At 29.8% G+C, this 23,993-nt stretch overlaps 1 protein-coding gene across 1 annotated transcript in view; it reads right to left on the reverse strand.

Moving 5' to 3' along the window:
- The window catches only part of LOC142325573 (very long chain fatty acid elongase 1-like), an 80,975-nt gene that overhangs the window by 12,104 nt on the left and 44,878 nt on the right, over nucleotides 1-23,993 (reverse strand). The window contains exons 2-5 of the mRNA XM_075367482.1: nucleotides 21,913-22,000; nucleotides 17,139-17,329; nucleotides 10,617-10,700; nucleotides 2,555-2,611 (exon numbers count right to left, since the gene is read on the reverse strand). Of these exons, the coding sequence (XP_075223597.1) occupies nucleotides 2,555-2,611; nucleotides 10,617-10,700; nucleotides 17,139-17,329; nucleotides 21,913-21,988 (408 nt within the window). The 5' untranslated portion in view covers nucleotides 21,989-22,000. The remainder of the gene's footprint in view (nucleotides 1-2,554; nucleotides 2,612-10,616; nucleotides 10,701-17,138; nucleotides 17,330-21,912; nucleotides 22,001-23,993) is intronic.

The following is a 23,993-nucleotide window of genomic DNA, read 5'->3' on the forward strand; positions in this document are numbered from 1 at the left end:
TATTGATTGAACAAAATATAAATAAAAGAAATGATCTGTTAATCAGATGCTGTTAATTAAAAAAAAGGCTGTTAATTGCTGATAATTAAAATATGTATAGCTTATAATTTTTAATCACACCTTTCAACTAATTTTTATTTATTCACACAGCAATTAATAGGCTGACTCCTAATTTAATTGGCTGTTATGTTTGATAAACCATTTTTGTAGCGTGTAAAACAAAATGCCTGACGTACACTTGAACTAATTATATATATATATATATATATATATAAAACTAGATAAAGATAGAGAGAGTGATTTTGATAAAATATAAAATAAGAGATAAAAGTGTCACAAAATCGTCTTTCAATGAATAAAGGTGAACTCCACGAATAAAGGTGACTCCTTGTCAAGTAAAAAAAGAAATTGTAAACCAATCGGGTACAGTTCAAATCAAATTACTAAAAGTGTTTGTATGTACTTAATATTTTGTTTCATCAATATTTGAGTAAAATTCAAATTAATGGGAAAACGCCAATTTTTTTAGCGAGTCGAGTAATCTTAAGTGTATTTAAAATTCTATGAAACCTATCAGATCGGTTTGGTCTAGTGGTGAACACTTCTTCCCAAATCAGCTGATTCGGAAGTCGAGTTCCATCGTATAAGTCCTAGTAGTCAGTTATTTTTACACGGATTTGAATACTAGATGGTGGATACCGGTGTTCTTTGTTGATTGGGTTTCAATTAACCTCACATCTCAGGAATGGTCGAATTGAAACTGTAGAAGACTACACTTCATTCATACTCATACACATCATCCTCATTCATTCTCTGAAGTATTATCCGAACGGTAATTACCGGAGGCTAAACAGGAAAAAAAATAAAGAATAAAATTCCTATTAATGGTAACGCTAGTATTACTATTGCCCACAAAGCTAAACCTCTTTTAGTAACGATATCATTCTTCTATGACGTAATACCACATTAATTAGTCCGGTCACTCATTCTAATTATTCTACTCTGAGCAATTTATAAATTTGCTTTCTTTATAGATATCTTCAGACATTCATTAGTAATATGATTTTTATTCAAAATAAACCTTTACAAGTGTTTGGTCTTAACAGAGAAAATAAATCGTTTTAATTATTTTCATTTTTTACGAATGATAATTACAAATAAAAGTCCTTAGGACAAATTTTGAAGTTATAGTTGATTTCAATAAATTAGAATAAGCCAAAAGTTACTACGTAAAAAAAACTATTGTGTACGAATATTTATAATAAATAAATGAATTATGTATTTGTTTTGAAAGGTTAAGTAAGAAAACCTGTATTAACAAAAAATCAAAACAGTCATGTATACCGTTAAGAAAGTGTTACTACCGGTATAACTTATATTATTAGCATCTGTTCACTTTAGCAGCTATATAATCTGTAATATTATTTAATTTTTATAATACTTTTTCCTCCCAAACCAATGAATGAAACAGTAACAATTAATGAAAGGTTAATAAACTATGAATTTCGAAAACTCTACGCGTTTCTTTAATATATGTGTTTTGCAATAAAAAAATTATTAGATTTACACAAATATTAATTTTGCCTAACTTTTATTAGGCAAACTTAATTTGGCCGATCCCTACCTGCTTCATACGTTTACATGGCGCTTTTTCCTATGATTTATGTTTGAATGATTACAAACCTAAGGAAAAAATAAACAACCTTTCCTTATATTTATCAGATACAGGATTTTTCACATGGTGTTTCGTGTAAAAGAAACACCATGCTTTATACTGACTTTGCTTACATTGCTTTATACTGACAACATTCTCTATAAAGGTAAGAAAATACAAAATAGACTTAAAGAAATCTCATAGGAAAACTTTAAAAGATTACAGATATAAAAGTAGAAATAATTAACTTCACGTAATCTTTTTTAAGTCCCGAATTTTTGATTTCGTGAATCAATTAAACGTTGCAGATGGTGGGTTTTTAATATTTTACCGGGTTCATAATGTCAAAAATTTGAAACAAGTTTAAAAAACCGTTTAATCTTTTTTACAGTAGTATTCTTTTAAATATGGTTTATTTCTATTTTAATATTTATTTTTCTTTTGTTCTATGTAGGTGAGGGAATAAATTTTTATTCGCTTTTCCAGTTATAATGAATTCTTTATATAGATGTTGCAAATTTAAGGGTAAAGCCTATTTTAAAAGAAGTTTTACTTTACGATGAGAAAATTCAGATAAGAAAAACCGGCTTTTAGAAAATAGAAAGATAAGAACATTTCTTTAAAAGAAGATTATGAATTTATTTATTATAAAACCTTAGTTTCTATCGGTGAAATTTATAAAGGGTTTTTCTTTCTTATTCAAAGTTGTAAAAAACCAAACGTATATTACTTTTGAAATATTAAGTGATATAAAATAAGATAATTTTTTTCTTTTAATTTTAATAATCATTTAAAGAGAGTATATACTTTTCATTACATTTCTATGTAATACAGATTGTTACAAGGTGTTTTTAATTAAGAAAATGACATTCAGGTTTAAGTTAAACTACGTTTACGTACCGTATCGCAGAGGTCAATCACTTTTAACAGGAACCACATCCAAAGTCCTCTAAAAAACTGTAACAGATAAAAAATTTATTAATCATTAATAATATTACGTACTAATTCAGACACTTGCAGGTACGCTTGCAAATATCGGTGTATTTAAGTTACACACATAAAATACCGAATAATTCCCAAACTATTAGATTATTACTAAAGAGAATCTACTTCCAAAATTTGTGATCTGGTTATTATAAAACTGTAAATAAGTTTTTATTAAAAAAGAAATATCAAAATCCATTACGTTTCTATTTTTGTGTTCATCTGGAAATAAATATGTTTTTTTATGATCGGTACACAATTAAACATTTCGTAGATAACGTCAGGAACGGGTAAGATATGCAACTCTCTGAGTAAAAAAAAGTTAGTAATCAACATTTACCGGAACGGTTCAAGGAACCGTTGTAGAAACTCTATGTCTGCAGAGGATTGCCACAATATTTGCAATAAATTTAATATAAAATATCTGGAAAAAGGTTTGTCAAAAATTATTGGGTGTGTATAAAAAAAATTGCAAAGGGTAAGTTGTGCAATTTATTCGGCTTTGCAGATGACAGATTTGTATTTCCAATACGCCGTAAGGTTTTTAGATATTCATTAATTATACAATATTTAGAGTAAAACTGAAAAAAAATTCAAAATGTTTCAGTAAAAAGATTTGGGTGGTTTAATCTCTTGATCAAATGACTCGAATGAATTTTTAAGGTCAAAACCTTAAAAATTATAGATGATTACAAACCTAAGGAAAAAGAAAAAAAACTTATTCGTACGTTTATCTAACGTAAGATTTCTCCCATTATGTTTTTAAAAATATAAATGATAGGAAATCAGATTGTTTTGTAATTAATGTAAAATATTTTTAAACAAAAAATATAATCAATAATATATTTTTAGGAGAATGCAATAATCTTTAATACGTTATTGTTAGTTAATTTAAAAATTTCCCGTCAGCTAAATTGCATATTAAAACTAGCAAAATACTTAACGTAATTTTTTATCGCGTAAAATATTCTCAATAAAATAACTTGAAGCTTATAAAAAATTAAAAACGTTTTTTCATTTACAAATAATAATTTATTTTACCGAATGTTCAAAGAAAGTATTAATTATGGGATTCTTGAATATACGTTTTAAAAATTAAGTTTCTCGTTCGCTGGATTTAGTGAAAGATGCTGTTTTAAGGGTTGAATTGCATGAAACTGGATATCAACTAAATTAAATATAGAAGAACCAAATAAATTCACTTGTAAGCAAATTGTTAAAAAAAATCGGCTTAGATAAGCGTAATGCTGAAATATTACAACGAAATTGAATCAAAATTAACACAATAATTTGAATGTCGCTTATACGGTGCTTTATTGATTACTGTAGATAAACCTATTCATTGAGGCGTAACAGATATTGTGAAGGCATTATCACCCTAGTTATCGTTTGAGATAGTAATAGCGTTAGATGACAGACTTTTCTAAAAACTAAGTTGTACGGAAAGAATAGTTTTATAAATAAATAAATGTTCAACCTATGTTCGCTGTACATTTAAGAACTTTTGGGTAGATCTTAGTAGTAATTTTACTAATGCTTTTCAAATATATTTCATGCGGAAATCTATAAAAGTAACCCCATTTCTTGTGAAAAGTAAATATTAAACAGAAGCTAGCATCATATTTTATACTGTAATTTTTCTTTTCTTAAAATAATGTTGTCGGTAGCGATTACATATCTTTTGACTACGAGTAAATCAGTTTCTGAGAGACGTAGTTAAGTGATTCTTAGAAGTTAAATTTAGAAAAGAGATTTAATTTTACTTTGGTATTTCCTCTATTAAAATGCTATAAACTTTACTCGCGATAACGTTCATTAATTAGAAAATTTTAATGAGTCAAAATTTTCGTAGAAAGGCGAAATATTTAATATTCTATAGTAAGGGACATGTATGTACTAAATATATCTAATTAAGTTACGTCTATATAAAATTGCTTGTTGGTTTTTCTTTCATGTTTACATTCTGTACTAAACTAAAACAACAGAATTTTTTCTTCAAACGCCTTGATTTTTTTCGGCCAACTTTTTATCACGTTTACCACTTTTCTAAGCGCCCGTCTCCTTTTTCCTGCTAATTTCTTTTTAATTCTCTCATTGGCATGTCTGGTTTTGAAACTTCTGCTTTGTTTCCTCTTATTTCTGAGTTTTCTTTTTTTCTTGATTCATTCTCGATTTTGAAAGTACGGAGTTTTTTTTAACTGATTTATTCAGATCTTTCTGAACTATTTCAGAATGTACGCTTTTAATTTTTTTTCTAGTTAAAAGAGGAGGATTTTCTTTTTGGAAATCCTATTATCCGTAAACAGTGGCATGTGAAACCCATACATTATTACTATCATCCGTTATCTTTGTTATTTCTTTAAATTTCTGGTAAAACATTCTGGTGGATGGGAAGTTTATACGTTCTTCGTTGTCCTATGTAGGATCAAGTATTTTCCTTAAAAAATCTTTTTTCTTACTTGGGATTATTTTTAAAAAGATCTTCTTGATTACAGCAAACATTCTGAATCGTATAATACTTCCGGACGAATCCCCGTACTCAAATGCCTTATAATTTTACATTTAAAGAGATATTTTTGCACTTATTTTGCGTTGCACGACAAGCCCCGATTATAATTTGTCCGCTCGATTTCCTAATGATGTTTTTTATTCGTCATTTCATTCTACAGTTTCTTCAAGGTATGCAATTTATTTTACATTTTTTATTCTTCCGTAATTGATTCTTAAGAATGTTAGGACGATTCCCGATATTGGTTTTATATTCCTTTTTTTGCAAAACGTATTTGTAGGACTGTTCTTACAGCTGTTTCATGAAATATGACTATTTATTCTGTGCTGTTTTAGATTGTTTACATGTGCGAACAAAACATCTGCAAAAGGTAAACCGTGGATATATAACTGTGCGGCATCTTGCTATTCCGATTTTGACATAGGAAGCTGTTCTGGTTTATTTCTCCACTAGCGGATAACTTTGTCTAAAACACAGTTGAAAAATCAGTGAGAGTCTTATCATTCTGCCTTACTCCTCTTTTTATGAGGAACGATGAGAAATTTCGCCCATAATATTACAAGTTGTATTCCTTTGATTGTAACTTTAGTTTTATCAACCACACCTAACTCTTTTAGTATTTAAAAAATGGGTAGTCAGTCTATGTATATATATATATATGCCTTATTTAGATTAATTAGTGTATTTACCCATCTCGATTTGTGTTTAGTTTATTTTTTTTATGGGATTACAATGAGAAATATAAGTAACAGTTAGTGTAAATAATTGATGAACCGACTTATTTTTAATAAATAACGTACGTATATACTGGAACGGTATCCTAAGACGGCTTGTTAATTCTACGCCTGAAGTATTTATCAACGGGTGCTTCTTCTACAAAAATCATATTTTTGAGGTATTTAATTATCAGATACTTCTCAGAAAAAAAATAAACAAAAAATTAAAACAGGTTCCTTTAAATAAATTTGTGGAATCATTTTTGCAAAAAGTGTTTAAGCGATCAAGATTTAAAATAAAATATTTTGTAATATTCAATGTTTCAATAAAAACTATTTTACATTTCAGAGATTTTTTCTACATCTTTTGGGGAAATAATTTTGTGAATTCTGTTCTGTGAATAAATGCTAATAAAATATTTCAGGGGACAGAAATTAAACCTAATAAAATTTTGAACTAGATTCATACGAAATATTTTTATTGAATTTTGATCGATTTCACATCCGAGTAAAACTAAATAATCCGGTATTTGTGAGAACTCCGGCAGTTCAACTAGTTATAAATACATTTAAGGATTACCAAAGCTGTTTGATGACCAGGCTAACGGTAATGATGCTTTCTTACCTTGAAATCTCAGGATTTCACAGTTAAGGATTTGTGGTAGTATTGTTTCCATTTAAGTGCTTATGAATACTTTCAAGACGAAATTTTTGATTTCATTGGAAGCTTAGATATAAGTGTACATAAAATATGATATACCGCAAAAACATAATAAAAAACACAAAATTATTTTTAATGTCATTTATATAATATTGTATCATTAAAATGATAGCAAAATTGTGTATGAAAAAACAGCAAAGTAAAAGATTTTATTTTAATTAATTTAAAGAAAAATACAACAATTTTATTGAAGCACCGTGAAATTTGTTAAAAACCATTAAATAATTTAATAGTAACTACAGATAAAACAAAATTACCCACCGGGTTGGTCTAGCGGTAAACTCGATGTAATAAATCAGCTGATTTCGAAGTTGAAATTTTAAGGTTTGATTCCTTGTAAAGGTAAGTTGCTTTTATATGGATTTGAATATAGACTGTGAATACTAGTGTTCTTTGGTAACTGGTATCTGGATATTAACTACACGGCTCAGAAGTTGTTGACCTGAGTTTGTTCTACGAATTTACCGGTATAGTTACATTGCACTGATCAGTCGCTAATAACCTGAACTGCTGATGCGACTATAAAAAAAAACCTCTGAAAAGTGAGGAAAAACCTCTGAAAACTAAGCTTCCAAAAAGTATTTAAAAAAAAACCTCTGAAAAGTGAGGCAAATTTAAAAAAGAGAATAATCTTGAATAATAAATTTTGTTATTCGGTTTGTATTTTGTACATATTTATTTCATATTTCATATTTTTTTTGTACATATTTATTATACTGGTTTATTATCTCAAACATTTCATTCTTTTATTGATTATGTTAAGTAATTATTTTGCTGAAAGTGAATGTACAAACCAAAGCAGAATAAAAAAAATTAAATAACACAACATTCCAATTTAATAAATAACATAATTATATTCTTATATATGAGATAAGAAACCTTTTGTTTTATATATATATATATATATATATATATATATATATATATATATATATAATATATATATATATATATAATATATATATATATATTTGTAGTAATTTATTTTTAAACAACATTTTATCCTGTGTGTAGGTTGAGACTTAAAAAGGTAAATGGAAATTTTATATAAATACAGTGATAATATAACAAGTTCTGTAGTTTAGCATTTATTCTACTTCAGCTTAATTTAGTAAGCTTACGTAAAATGTAAAATGATACTAAACAGTTCCTGTATGTCGACCTACATTTGTTTATTTTATCATTTATTTTTACCATAAAATATAAAAGAAGATAAATCAGAAAACTTTATTTTATTGAGTAAAATATAATCGTTCAATATATAAAGGATATTTCTTTTTTTTCTTTGTACCGTACAATAATAAAATATGTGAAAAAATAACTATTAATTTCCGTATAAAATGAAAATATTATATAAATTAATTAATTCATAGTTATTATTCATACTCGTATTTAGAATACCGGGAATCCTGATCTTGTACAGTAGGTGAACAGAAATTTCAAAAATATGAATTCTATTATAAACTTAAATATAACACTTTTTAGACCCATCCTGGTATATTTCTCTATTATTTGAAATACTAGGAGGTTTCATTACTGATTTGATTGACTGTATTAACGCAAATCAGCCTGTTCCTCAAGTAAAAAGGATTTGTTGACTACACCGGTTATAGTTCATTTTCAGTTATTTACATTTTCAATAATTGTAGAAATGCGGTGATGCTGTATTTTAAATTGGGCTTAAAATCCCACTGCTATATTTAGAAAATTTGAGATTTTTCATTTTAATTAGTGCTTTGTACTCTCTCTTACTGCAAGTTTTATTAATATTGTCAATAAATTGAAGAATTGACTATTTTGGAGATAATGTATCAAAACTAAAAAAAAAATCCGTATATCGGGTGAGAGAAAACTATTTACAGATCAACTAATTTGAATTATTTAAATAGAAATGACCACCACGTATGACTTATTTTTTCAATTCTGTTTATATATATATATATATATATATATATATATATATATATATATATATATATATATATATATATGTAACCTCCATATATATGGAGGTTGTGAAAAGGTTTGATTCTTATCCTCTCTCGGTTTATGGCTTTAGCACTACATACCTAGTAATTAGTCAAATATGAGAACCCTTTGGTGCGTTTCAAAGGTCACACCTGAGTGTGAATATCACACTGATTTTTTTTTATGAAAGCTGCGATTATATTAGTTTATTAATTTAAAAGTTTTTTGCGTCTTTAAAATGAAAATAAGGAAGAAATTTGATATAGTAATTTGAAATTTTATTACCAAAAACTGGAAGAAAGTGAATCAGGCCGTTAAAAAATGTGTTGTTTACGAACATGATATAGTTTCGATACGTGCAGCACAAAGTTTATTCAACCGTTTTTGTTGTGGAAATTCTTTAGTAAATGATGCATCTCTGTTCGGTCAGAAACTGAAAAATTCGATGAGATGAAAATAAAAATTGAACAAAACCGGCACACTAACGCTCTGATAGCAACAAAAACCAGTTTTAACCATTTGAAGATTAGATAGAAAAAAAAATTAGATTTTCAGGTCCTATATGATATAACAGTAAAACATTTAATTGATTGAATTTCCACCTGAGAATTGCTGTTAAAACGGTATGAAATTGAATAGATTTTGAATCGGTAAATTACGAACGATGAAAATGCATATATATTATAATAATGTATGGAAAAGTTCGCGGTCGAACCAAGGTGAGCTCCACAAACCTGATGTCAAAGCCAAAATAAGCGATGCTGTGTATATAGTAGGATTTAAAAAGAAGTGTCCATTATGAGCTACTACCGCCCGATCAAACAATTGGTTGTAACCTCCACTGTCAACAACTAGAAAGCAGTCGAGATAAACCGACCAGAATTGATTAATCGAATAGGTGTCGTCTTCCATCGCCAGTCTCCGCACATTTTTAGTGACCTATCGAAAATTATTAAAAGCTTAGCCGGGAAGTTCTGATGCGTCTATCGCCTCACCGTCAGATTACCATTTGTTTTGGTTTACAGAACTTTCTTAACGGTAAGATTAAATTCACCGTGTAAGGTTTGAAGCCAACAAACTATTTTCTAAGTTGAAGAGCCTATGACAATCATTTGTCACAGTTTTTCGCTCAGAATACACAGATTTTCACCAGAGATAGGATTACGATTTTACCTCAAAAATGGCAAAAGGTAGTAGATCAAAACAGAGCATATTTGTTTTCATAAACTTCATTTCAGATATTAAAAAAATTCTGTTTTACTTCTGGAATAAATACGAAGAAACGTTTTTGCCAGTTCTTACGTTTATATATATGTAATATTTTTTCATTTGTTGAAATATATTTGTATAATAAAAACCAAACGCAATTTACAATTGTTAATCCTTGTTTTGTTGTATGGTTCTTTCTTTCAATCTTTATCTGGTCATAACCGTATGGATGGAACGGACGGTTGGACGGTTGTAGGAGTAAATGAAAAAACCCACCGAGTTGGTCTAGTGGTGAACGCGTCTTCCCAAATAAGCTGATTTAGAAGTCGACAGTTCCAGCGTTCAAGTCCTAGTAAAGCTAGTTGTTATTTTTACTCGGATTTGAATACTAGATCGTGGATACCGGTGTTCTTTGGTGGTTGGGTTTCTTCAATTAAACAAACATCATCTCAGGAATGGTCGTACTGAGAATGTACAAGATTATACTTTATTTACACTCATACACATCATCCTCAATCATCCTCTGAAGTATTATCTTAAAAGTAATTACCGGAGGCTAAACAGGAAAAAGAAATAAAGGAGTAAGTGAAAACCGGGAAAAAAATGTGTGTTTGTATTGTAGATTCAATTAAAGGACTAAACAAAAGTAAATTGTTCTGTATCATAACAAAACGTGGTAACTGAAATTTTTAAATTGGTACAATATAAATTAGTTTAAAAAATTTTTTTTTTTTCTCTGTTCTATCTTTTAATGATAAGAAATTAGTACTATCCGTACTGAAGAAAGTGTTGCTAATTAGGTCCAAATAGAATAAAATATAATCACGATTATTTAGAAAAATGAAAAATACTTACTATTAGACGTGACTGTAAATCAGCGTTCGGATCAGGATTACATGATTGTTTGATGAGAAACGGTAGTATACCTGATGTCGATAGCTGAAACAACAAATTGTAGCAATGCATATTTGTTACAAAATAATAGAATTCATTCTGCTTTTGTCAGTTTACTTCTTACTTACTACTTAACGGTCTACCCCGTTTTATTGAAAATTCTTTTTTTAGTTTCAATTCTCGGGATTTCTATTTTAAATTTTGATTGACCACTAAAACGGAATATTTAGTAGTTAACTAGTCAGTTGTCTGCGACCGTCAACTATCAAATTAACTAGTTAATTTGACAGTTGACATACCTATAATTATAAAACTCATTTGCTAATTCTTTTACGATCTTCTGCTATTTTCGACTTTACGTCGTTCCAGGTAACATCTCCGCATAGCAAATATTGTGCAGTTCTTTAGAATTTTCATTAAATAATTTATTTCTAAATGCTAAGAATAAAATTTATGTTCCTTGTACAGTCACTTATCAATTCATATCATTTACCTAAATAATCTTCATCGATTCTAATGCGCTGGAAGAGAATCCATAGGTTTGAACAAGATTAACCCGAAGCCATACCTCTAATTCCCACCTCCCTTAATTTTTTGTAATAGAATTCCGTGTTGGAGCGTATAAAATAAAAAGCTTCTTTTGCCGAAATATTTAATTAACAATCGGTTCCAATTTATTAGAACCAAAAGTAAATTTAGATTAAGAAATATGACATCAAAACTTTTAGATCATAAATAAATAATTAAGCAGTCTTGATTTCATGGCAGTCTCTACCATTTTGGGAAAAGCAAGTATAAGCGATACATGTCTATAATTTCCCACACCTCTGTGATCATTTTTTTCAGCAAAAAAAGAAACAAATAACAGGTTTCTTAACATTTTACGTGTTCAAAATGTTTTTAATTATATAGGAGATTATTGATTATATCCACCGATAATTTTTTTTTATAAAATTAGACCATTATCCTATTATTGTGTTTGTTTTGTTGGCAGAAAGTACGTTATACCTTTAACTTCCATTTTATCACTAGAAAACATGAAATGAAAATATTAAGGTAACTGAATTCCCTGACTATTTTATCATTAGGAATGGAAAAGTGTTTACTATCTCCATATTTATTAAGACCCTTTTCTCAGCTGTACCAGAGAAATGGTTATCAAAAGTATTAAAATTGTAAATTAAGTTTCGCTTTCATCCACATTAAATACACTTTTAAATCGTCTTATTTTATCTATTGCTTTCCCGTCACGTGTACCTTGAAATTACCACTTTTACTGTCAATTTTTTTTACCGACTTTTCGAAGAAAAGTACGATTCGCTTAGGTTAATTAAATTAAGGAAACATCAGTCTTCTTGCGCAGAATTGTGCAAGATTTTCAAATTTGTCTAAAAAATTGAATAATTGTTTTTCTTGAAATTGATTTTCAAATTCAAGATTAATTTACCATTCTAATGTTTTTACTATTTATTATTTGATTTGCCCTAAACCGTATCAAACGATCTCCGTTGTAATACGTTTAATATAAAGAGTTTTTCTTTGGTAGGGGAAACATTTAATATGCTTTCGATTATTCAGTGTTTAAGTGATTGTACTTTATTATTAGGTTACATTTTCTAGATATTTTCGTTTTATTCTTCGCCAGAATATTTTTTAACAAAATAATAAAATTATCTGCGTATATATACCTGCGTCATTTATCTAGTATAATATAGTCCGATTGATTCTTTCTTTATTCTAGTGTAGTTTAACATAATGTACGATTATAATAGACTGATATAAAAGGTGTCATGAAATTGTATAAATAATACGTGGAATTTTATTTTTATTAAAATTCCATATTTTATTATTTAATAAAAAAAATAATATTTTAATAAAGTTATTATCTTAAACAATTATTTTTAAGTGTCGTTTTTATTACTGAGGCGTTTGGATGCTTATTAACATTGCATTTATTTATTTAAATTTTTCAGAAAAAAAAATAATTTTTTTAAAATAACAATAGTAATGTTTACGTCTTAACTTGAATTAAGAGGGAACATAGAGGCTAGATCAAGAGAAAATAATATGAATTATGAAAATGATTATAGTAAAAAAAAAAAAAAAAAATACTAAGCTATTTAAATTCAAACCATACTTATTTATGTATTCCAGTATTCTATTCTGCATGTAGTTTACATTAATTTATTATTTAATCGTTAAATTTCATAGGTAGTAAAACTGCAATTAAATTTTCGTTTCGGAAATCGTAACTAGCGTTTGATAAATCTGTTAAAATATCAATTTGCTTTGGATATATGTTAACATGTTCAGCCCATTTTATTGAACTGAGGACAGAACCAGCTTCGTTTAGTACTCTATTAAAACAGTAGCATTTAAGTTCCACTTTTAATTTAAGGACTTTTCTCTTGCTTGCAGTTTTTCATTACCTGTTTTTATCACTATTTCTTATTTATTTATCCGTTTTAATTTACTTAACTCCATTTTAATAGCATTTATTTAAAAGAACACACGGTAAATTTTAGAGCAGTTAAATAAAGGCAAAGCAAAAGTATATTTTTAAAAATTAATTCAAAGTGATCGTTTTAATACTATAATTGTTTATTTATGTAAGATCTAGAATTTAACTCGGTCCGTGTTTGACATTACTTTCCTTTTTTCTTCTTTTTTACGTTCATGCTGTGTATCTTAACTATTATATTAAATGATGAACTTGCTTTACTTTACTGCGCTTTTCCTTATTCATCTTTGCTTTGTTGTATATTGTTCCTTTTCTTTTCATGCATTTGACAGTGTCTAACATCATTCTTTTTTGGGGACTTTATGACTCGTCTTTGTTTCTTCTCGTAAACTTAAACGTATTTCAAGATTCAGTTCGTACTGTTTAGATCTGTATCTTATAACGATGAATATTTTATGTCAAAAAATTATTGAAGTGAAGTACCAAATAGTAAATTCCCAAAAGCAAATGTTACGGTTTAAAAATCTAAAACTTGACGTACATTTCGATCATCATAATTACTTATAGAGGACCCACCGCGTTGGTCTAGTGGTGAACGCGTCTTTCTAAATCAGCAGATCTGGAAGTCGAGAGTTCCAGCATTTAAACTGACTACTAAAGTCAGTTATTTTTACACAGATTTGAACACTAGATCGTGGATACCGGTGTTCTTTGGTGGTTTGGTTTCAATTAACCACACATCTCAGGTACGGTCGAACCGAGAATGTACAAGACTACACTTCATTTACACTCATACATATCATCCTCATTCATCCTCTGAAGTATTATATGAACGGTAATTACCGGAGGCTAAACAGGAAAAAGAAAAAAAGTACTTATAGTGGAATTAAGAACATATATATGTATATATACATACAATCAAAAATAAATTTAAAATAAAATACCAGCAAAGATCAACAAAACTTTCCCGGCTATTTCCCCGAAAACAGTTAAGAGCAATTCACTGTTTTCTCTTTTTTTAAATATTCCGTATGGTTTCAAATATTATTGATATAATTATGTCATATTTAGAGCACAGTTATATTTAGAGTACTGTTGCGAAAATAACAGAATACTCAATAACAAATTTGATTCAAATTTGTCATTCTTGATGATGTGGTATTTGTACGTTAAAAATTATGCACTCATAAAGTATAATTAAGAAAAAAGTCTGAAGTCTTAGTAATATATTTTAGATTCCAATGACCCCTTTCCATGAGAGTTAGCTGATGTAATATTTTTAATAATATCCACAATATGGAAAACAGAGAACGTATCAAATTGAAAAGTTAGTTACTTTAATAAGTCGGTTCAACTTGGTGCACTATTGTTCAATAAAGGTAAATAAATTATAGGTAAATAAAAAATAGATATTTCGGTACTAAGATGATGCCTTCTCATCTGATGGAGGATCATTAACATATATATGTCGGAGAATAAAGTACAGTGGAGTATCTTCCGACAAAACGATGAGAATATTCTTTAGAATATCTGTATTTTTAGTAGTTTTAAGAAATGTGCTATTACTTGTAATATTTTGTAGAATAAGGTTTAAATTGTTTTATTGCGGTAGGCTTAGGCCCAGGTAGGCACATGGTTGTCAACGTAGTCGGGATCCCAGGACGATAGGGGTATCATAAAATTAATAAGGAAAGGGAAATATGCAGTAGGCATATTATTTGAGAATATTGAGAAAAGTCAGTCTTGCTTTGGAACCCAGATTGAACAGACGTCCTGGTGATCGCGAATTCGTTATTTCCCTGAGCCTCGGTCTATCGCAAGTTGTTTTAATATTATTTGAATTCTAAATTGAATTAATCTTATATTATAATTCGTGTACTACTGAGTTATTGATGAGTGATAATTATCATTTGTAATTATTTCATTGTACGAGTTATCTACTCATTTTTATTAATTGAACTTTATTATAATCTTATATATTCTCCACTTGTAATAATAAAAATGAGTGAAACACAAAACGTTGAATCCCTGACAAATCTCCTCGCCTCTCCGACATCAGAAGTGGGATCGTCTCTATCTGGTCCATCACCTGATCAGTGGAATACATTGTTTGAGTTTATGAAGTGTTGTATGCAAAAGCCATTATCGACAAAGAAAAGTGTTGCGTTACCACGATTTAATCCAGAGAGTGCGGGATCGGATTCTGTTGCTTGGTGCTCTGCAGCAGAACTGTGTCTATTAGAAAATCCTCTTCATCGCGCAATGTGACGTGTTTCAAATGTGGGGTAGCTGGTCATATTGCGCCAAACTGTACGGCTCCAGGTAGCAGCCGTAGCGGTCCAGGGAACAACAAGGAGACTGGTAGCGTCGAACGCCGTGTGAATCTTTGCACAGTTGCAGCTCCTACTGGTATTCTAAACCATCTTGATACACCCGAGGGCGTGTGATTGTCAGAATGGCCGTGTCGGAGAATAAAGTACAGTGGAGTATCTTCCGACAAAACGATGAGAATATTCTTTAGAATATCTGTATTTTTAGTAGTTTTAAGAAATGTACTATTACTTGTAATATTTTGTAGAATAAGGTTTAAATTGTTTTATTGCGGTAGGCTTAGGCCCAGGTAGGCACATGGTTGTCAACGTAGTCGGGATCCCAGGACGATAGGGGTATCATAAAATTAATAAGGAAAGGGAAATATGCAGTAGGCATATTATTTGAGAATATTGAGAAAAGGCAGTCTTGCTTTGGAACCCAGATCGAACAGACGTCCTGGTGATCGCGAATTCGTTATTTCCCTGAGCCTCGGTCTATCGCAAGTTGTTTTAATATTATTTGAATTCTAAATTGAATTAGTCTTATATTATGGTTCGTGTACTACTGAGTTATTGATGAGTGATGGTTATCATTTGTAATTGTTTCATTGTGCGAGTTGTCTGCTCATTTTTATTAATTGAACTTTATTATAATCTTATATATTCTCCACTTGTAATAATAAAAATGAGTGAAACACAAAACGTTGAATCCCTGACAATTCTCCTCGCCTCTCCGACATATATATATATATATATATATATATATATGTATATATATACCAATTTTTCGAAGAAAAGTACGATATTACTTTTTGTCGTATTGAGTTTTTTTTTTTGGGGTGGGGAGTGAAAATGAACTTTTTTTACGTTTTAAGGTATGAGAAGTGTGGAAGTAACATGTGTATGGGGAGAGATATAGAGGGAGCGATTGAGAGGACTATACATAATCGTTTTTGACTCGAAAATCTTCAAAACTACAAGATCAATTTCATTTAAATACTGTAGTAGTTTATCTAAAGTTGTGCATTTGAAAATGTGATAAATTGATATTAATTGAGTCGTTCTTGAGTTACGATCAATTAAGACCGACAAAAAATGAGCGGAACAAGTTAGAAACGTTGTTTTTTTATGATGTTGCAAGTTGTTGGTGGAACGTTGACGTTTGTTTATCTGTTGTTAGCAATATTGTTTGGCGTATTCGGATAGCTTTTCCTACTTTGTGGGTCATGAAAACTAGGCGTGTGTTTGAGTAAGATAAAAGGAAAGAATTAAATAACGAAAAGTTGATTTTCTTGCGAAAAACTGCACAAAAGGTTTTTGTAATTATTACCGCTTTCCAAAACCAAAGTTTTAAACGTCTTTTATTATGTATACTTTGTATAATATATGAGAAAATTTTACTGGATATATGTTGTGCTAATTTTACAAATTACTGTTGAAATATGCTTAGGAAAAGAAATTAAATTATAAAAATAAACACACGATAACAAATAAATGGAAAACATATAATTTTTATGTGTATATTGAAAAAAGAGCTTAAAGTGTTAATATTTATTTATGATTACATAATTAAAATATGTTTGAATATATTAACGAATTAGTAGTAAAAATTTGTTACTGGATGGTTATATTATAATTCATTTGCCTATACTAATTTATAATATTACTGACTTATTTCACTTTAATAAGATAATATGATGCTTTACTTACCCATGCAAAGAAAATAACATTGTAAAGAACTTGAATTAAATTATACAGCACCATAAATCCTTTTAAATCGTATGCCTTTCTATTTAACATATATTGTGGTCCTCGTTTTAATACAAAATATAGATAACTTACTAATATTACGCAGATTGGCCATGGACCTTCCATTAGAAAAAGGCTGTTGATTTCTGCTTCTGTAAAATTTATTATAAATTATTAATTTCGTAATCTAAAATTTACATTACTTTAAAATAAGAATTAATTTAGTTGTAAATTCCAAATTAACCAGTAATATACTATTTATTCACTTATGATGTTCGTAGCTGCCTTTAGAAAAATGAATTCATCTTTTTTACTCTATCCTTGAGTGGAATATTCATTTAAAATTTACTGCATTTATTTAGAAAAAATAGCGAATGAAATATATATTTATAAATCGTTCAGATCTGGTAGGAAATATATGCCCAACCCATAACCTTTGTTTGAAACGCACACCACTGAAATAAATTATTCTACATTGGCCGGGAAGTCTCAGTACCCCTAAAATTAACGAAAAATATGAGTTAGGATATGTGTTTAGAACATATCTTATTTTCGTTGTGGTCGGTTAGCAACAGTTTTTTAACACTCTGAAAAAAAAAAAACAGTTGTGCTAAAACAGCTGATACGAGTAGTTACAGCTTCGAAGAGCGGTTAGTGACAAGCAATATGCTGGGTTGATGAATGACAACATACGAATCAAACAATAAATCTAATTAGTGATATGTTTCGGCAGCGCTTTAATAAGCCGCCACCACAAAAAGCAACAGTATTGGCTTCCGAAAAAAAAACGTTTGAATTAGGCAGTGTTAAAGGTAGGTCGCGGAGTGTTCGAAAGTTATCGTAGTTAGATACATGGCAGTTTCCATTGAAAAATCCCCGAAAAAATCAACTCGTAAACGGTCAGCTAAACTTCGTATATCGCGGACGACAAGACAATGCAAGACCATATAAAAATGACGTGAAAGATAGGCCATTTTGTCAGATGTTCATGAATGAACTGTCAGATGCACACATGAAACGGCGTGCTGCATCCTGCGGGGCTTTATATGAAAAATTCCCCGTTGAAGTGCACCGTAGAAAGGTGCTTTCCACCGACGAATGTGCAATCTATCGCAGCTCGCATACCAGAAACTTATTATTTTTGGCGAAAGAAATTCCTTATTACGCGACAGAGTTGGAAAGAAATCCACCGCACGACATGTTATGGGCGGAATGACAGCTCGTCATTTGTTTGGTCCTTATTTTTTTTGACGGGCCAGTGAATACACACGCTTATTTAGAGATGTTGAAGGCATAGTTAATACCACAGCTTCAAGAGCTTCAACAGCTCGTGGAACAAGTATGGTTGCAGCAGGATGCTGCAGCTGTAGGTTTCGCTCTATCAGTCCTCGTTTTTCTGAATAAAAATTCCAGGAATTTGAATTGGCCGCGGTACTCTAGTGTTACCAGCTTCATTTCATGGCTACCAAGCTGTACCAAGAAGATAATTATTAAGGTACACCTCTCGTCATGTCGCTAGACCACAAATGACGCTGTGAGGGACGCCTTCCGCAACGAAACAAATCCGTTGCATATCACAGAGAACGTGGCGATGTATAGAATTGTGCTTGTAGCAGGTGGGTGAATACACGAATCTACTGGATCATTAAAATTAATACTATGTTTAATGTGATTAAATAAAATAATTCATTATTATATCGCATTTTTCATTTATAACTCATTATAAATTTTTAATTCAAAATTTAGGGCGTACGGTAACTTCCCGGCCAATCTATATTAAAGTAGATTCTTCCAGTAAATATTCATAAGAATTATCTGATTTTTTAAAAATATGTTTTATTTACTACATAATCTTATAAAGCCTGTTCGTTTGGATGTGGTATAGATTTTTTCATACGTAAAATGCATTCTATTCATGATTCCAATCGGCAATCAACCGAAGATAAGCTGATATATCTTACTGTTAAATAATACGTCACTTATTGTCAATACTATCCTGCAAACACGTAGAGAGTATTATTATACTTTGTAACAATACCTAAGTAGTACCGTATTCGTTTTATATTTCAAGGGTAGAATTAAGCTGGTTTTTATATTTCTGTAGATCACCTGATTGGTGGGTTATCAATGACGTGAATGGCTTAGACAAATAGATTCTGGAGGAAACTGATGACTTAATATCGTGTCTTAAGGTGGAGGGTACTACCTACTCATTTTGCCTATGTGTGTTGGTTTTGCGGTTAGCCAGTCCTGTTTGTTTGAATTTGTTTGTGTAGTTGTATGGAAATAAGTATATGCTCTCGAGAAAGCTTCTGGGTTTAGGTGAAACGTCGAGGAAACGTAATCAATTTTTGTTTGGCTCATTATTTTAAATGTATATTTTAACCTCCGTGTATTTTCTTTGTGTGTTTCTTCTTATATCGTTGTTAAAAGGATAAATAAATAATGAAGATAATACTGTAAAAAGTTGCCTTTTTTCCGTTTGGATTTTCTATAAAATCCATTAAAGTAAATTCACTTTACATTTATTTTAGCCTTAGATTTTAAGACAATATTTTTTCATTCTTTTTTACTTTTACTTCGTCGTTTGTTCTGTTTTAGGTTTGTTTTCTTTTGTTCTTGGTTTGTCTAGAAAACTCTGAAGATTTTTTTTCTAAAGATTTCTCTATTATACATTTCCTTTTCCTTGAGCAGTTCATTTAGTTTTTTCATTTCTCTAAATCAGTTTGGTTTGCTCGGACGTTTTAGGAAGTATTAAATATTTTTTTGGTTAATATGTTTTTTTAATTCTTTTTAAATTGTGAAGAAGCAATATTCCCTTTTTCATAATGTCCGTGCTTTTTTTAAAATATTTGGTATAGATCATCATTTAACGTTTTTTTATCTTTGCACTCTAGACCAAATATTTTTTTAAAAACTTTTCCATTCTTGATTTTTCTTCTAGCGTCATTATTTCAGCTGAGTATAAACATTTACGTTTTAATGTTGTGTTTTAGTGCACAAATTTAGCATTATAAGATAGTCTTTTTTTATTTGAAATGTTACTTAACAACCGATGTGCTAATAGCATTTTATTTGTTTTGCTTTTTACGTTTAGTTTTTCCTTAAGGTAGATTTTTAATATTTGTCCTAGATATTTATATTTCTATATTACTTTAATTTTACCATTTCTTCTTACTAAATACCTTGGATTATTATATATGTATGCCATGTAGTCCGTTTTTTCATAAGATATTGATTTTATGCGTACAATGTTTTTTTTAATTTTGGAAATCTAGTGCAATACGATAAATTTAGGATAGTAATAATTCAAATTAATTTAAAGTTTAATTATTTTTTTAATCGATTATGATTTTCTTTCTAGATTATTTTTTATTTATAAAATAAATAAAACAAGTAAATATATAAGTTAATAAATAAATAAAATATCAAATCAAGTAACTCTTATCTACAAGTAAAGTCATATTAGCGACTGGACTGTATAATATAAATGTAGCGGTAAACTAGTAGTCTTAGACTCAGGCCGAACATTCCTGAGACGTGTGGTTAATTGAACAACAACCACCAAAAAACATTAATATCCAAGATTTGGTATTCAAATCCTAATTAAAGCAACCTTTACTAGGATTTTCGACTTCAAAATTGGCTGATTTATAATGAGTTGTACACTGGACCAACCCGGTTGGTGACGGTTTTTATTTTCCTTATCGAATATGAAACTTCATTTTAATTAAAAAACTGTGGTAATTTTATCATTTACAACGTTCATAATTTCTCACAAAATTTTCTTTTTGTTGCATCTATTTTCAGTTTTGGCAATTTCACCAGTTAATAATATTATGAATCGTACCATCTAGGTGTGTTTATCTACGATACAACTAACTTGAAAATTGCAGCATGCAAAAAAAAGAAAAACGAATTACTAAGTCTTACATAAATACAATGCAACAAAGTTTAACTATTTCGACACCTAAATTAAACCGTACAATTCAAGCAAGTAATGGTTCCAATTAATTTTATTACGCTTATGTTTACATTTCTTTCCATAAGTATATTTATTTCTACCTTAATTTTAAATAGTTATTAGAATATAAATACCATTCGTAATAGCATGATAAATAAAAAATAAATAAATTGTTACGTATTTCAATTTGATTAACAATGGTTAATTAACCGATATTAGATTTTCCTGTGATAATTGGGATGATGTATCAATAGGATAATAGGATGAAATATAACAGAATGAAAGTAATGCTCTAGAATTGATTTTTCTTATTTTATTTTAAAGATAAGGTAACAGACTTAATTCAGTCAGCCTCTGCGTAGATATACAGAAAATAAAGGCATTAAAATGCTTAAAAATTCTAAATATTTATATATATATATATATATATATATATATATATATATACAGCTATTTTACTTCCAAAAGTTGAAAAAAAAAAATCGCCTAAAAATATTACAATACTCTAACATATAGCTGTGTATCGAAAGCAGTACTCCATGTTCTTGTTATAAAATTTATTTATCAGTAACTTTCAATTTATTTACAGATATGATGGCATAGGTTGATCAGACAGACGATAGATTTTCTAAACTGTATCGTTTAACGATACTAAAAATTATAAAAATTACACAGCTTTATTAAGATGTACCACATAATTACACCTTTTTTTTTATAATAGGCTGATATAATTTTCACTATAGTGTAATTAAAAAAAGTAAAATTTATTACCTTCAATTTCTAATTGTTCTTTTACAGTTATGTTTTCTCCCACATTGTAAGATCCAATTCGCAGCGCTCCAAACATTTTTCAGTTTATCTGGAAAAAAAATTATTTTTAAGTATATTGTATACCTTAGTAAAAAAAGTTTCACAACAAAAAAAAAAGGAAAAAAGGAACCTCATGTAGGGATGTAAAATCAGGTCTATATTAGAATTTTAATTACAATTTTTGTTCAGTAATCTCAGAATCTTTACCCACTTATTATAAAATCCTTTCTAAGTGGATTAGCTTATTAAAAAATGTAGTAATAAACAAAATCTATTTCTTTTATTACTTAATAATAATAATTTTGTTTATTCATTTGTTTATTTGTTTTGTTTGTGCAACAGAACAGTTACACAAAACCTTTGTATGCAGAATATTACATAAAATCACATAAGATTAGCCGCAAGTCAACAACCCATATATAAATTAAAAACACAATATTCAAAATACAATAATAATAAACAATCAAATACAAAAAAATAATAATTAGAACTTTAAATACGATAGCTATGGAGTGACAATAAAAACACATAGATGAAAACATACAAAATCAAAAACCCAATATTACTAATACATTCCAAATAAAACAAGTTAAAAGCAATAATCCTTAAAAATACAATAATAATTTTAAAATCATAAAAGTGAGCATTACACAAAGGATAATAATTCATCGCCACGTAACTCTCTCAAATTTTTAATGAAGGTCAACTCATCTTCCCAAAAGCTTAACTTATCCTGGAACTCCACGGCACTGGTACACCGCTCAACCGGAGACTCGGTGGAAGCAACCGGTGTCACAAATTGCCTAAAAGACCTCACTGATCTGGCCTGGTTTCGTAAGACAACATGGTAACGCGTCGGAAGTTTATTGTGCAGAGCTTTATAAAAGAAAACCAAGTCAAAGTACGTTCTTCTATCATATAACCTGGAAAGGTCTAATCGCCTCAACATAACCTCGCTACTAGCGCCAACAGAACAATCTCTAAACTTAAAACGCATCCAGTTCAAGAATCTATTTTGAACACCCTCAACCAGATCAGAGGCAAAAACTCGTGTACTATTCCACACCACGGTCGAGTACTCCAAGCGACTCCTCATTAAAGATTTGTACAGCAGGTTACAAGTGGAAATATTGTTAAACCGTCCACAAATCCAAAGGACAAGACCAAGGTCCCTGCATGCTTTATTGACAATCCGAGCAACATATTCGTGATAATACAACTTCGTGTCAAATAAAATCGCGAGGTCCTCAACCAATGTCTCAGCGACAATAGCGTGCGTACAACTCCTATAGCTGAAAACAGAGCTGGACGTCTTACGAGATAAAGTCAAATGTTTGGTCTTTCGAAAATTTAAGGGCATACAATTGCGGTCAGCCCACTCAACAACTTTGTTAATATTCAATTGTAGCAACAGGTGATCCATACCTGCTTCATTCATATCTGCTTCAATTGTGGAGGCAGAGACCACAAGATTGCTGAATACCGGGAGCATAGCAGCTGCCTGGATTGTGGGAGCCAAGAACACCGCACCAGTGGCTGGGGGTGCTCAAAACACTTAAATGCTTAGGGTGATAATGGTTAACGCAAACAGAAGCACCATGTCTCATGATTTGGTTAGTGAACTGGTCATAGAGCAAAGGGCTGATTTACTGATAATCACGGAGCCGAGCAAGTACCTTGTTGCTAGATCAGGCTGGATGGTGGATACAAATGGTGACGTGGCAATTATGGATGTAAGTGGCAGGATAGCATGGAGATTGACGTCCTGATCTGGAGGCATGTTGGCGGTGGAGTCGGATTCAACACTACCGATCGGTGCCTATGTGTCTCCAAACTGTGACATACATGAATTTACTAGAAGACTAGACATAATACAAGGAGTAGTAAATAACGCTAGGAAGAAAGTCATTATTCTAGGTGATTTCAATAGTAAAGCGATTGCAGCAGGGAGCACATACACCAATCGCAGAGGTGAGATACTTACGGATATGATGGGCGCAATTAGCTGTCATTGTGTAAATGATGGCACCCCTACATATGAG

This window comes from Lycorma delicatula, chromosome 5 (genome assembly GCF_047948215.1).
Source record: "Lycorma delicatula isolate Av1 chromosome 5, ASM4794821v1, whole genome shotgun sequence".
Taxonomy (NCBI): domain Eukaryota; kingdom Metazoa; phylum Arthropoda; class Insecta; order Hemiptera; family Fulgoridae; genus Lycorma; species Lycorma delicatula.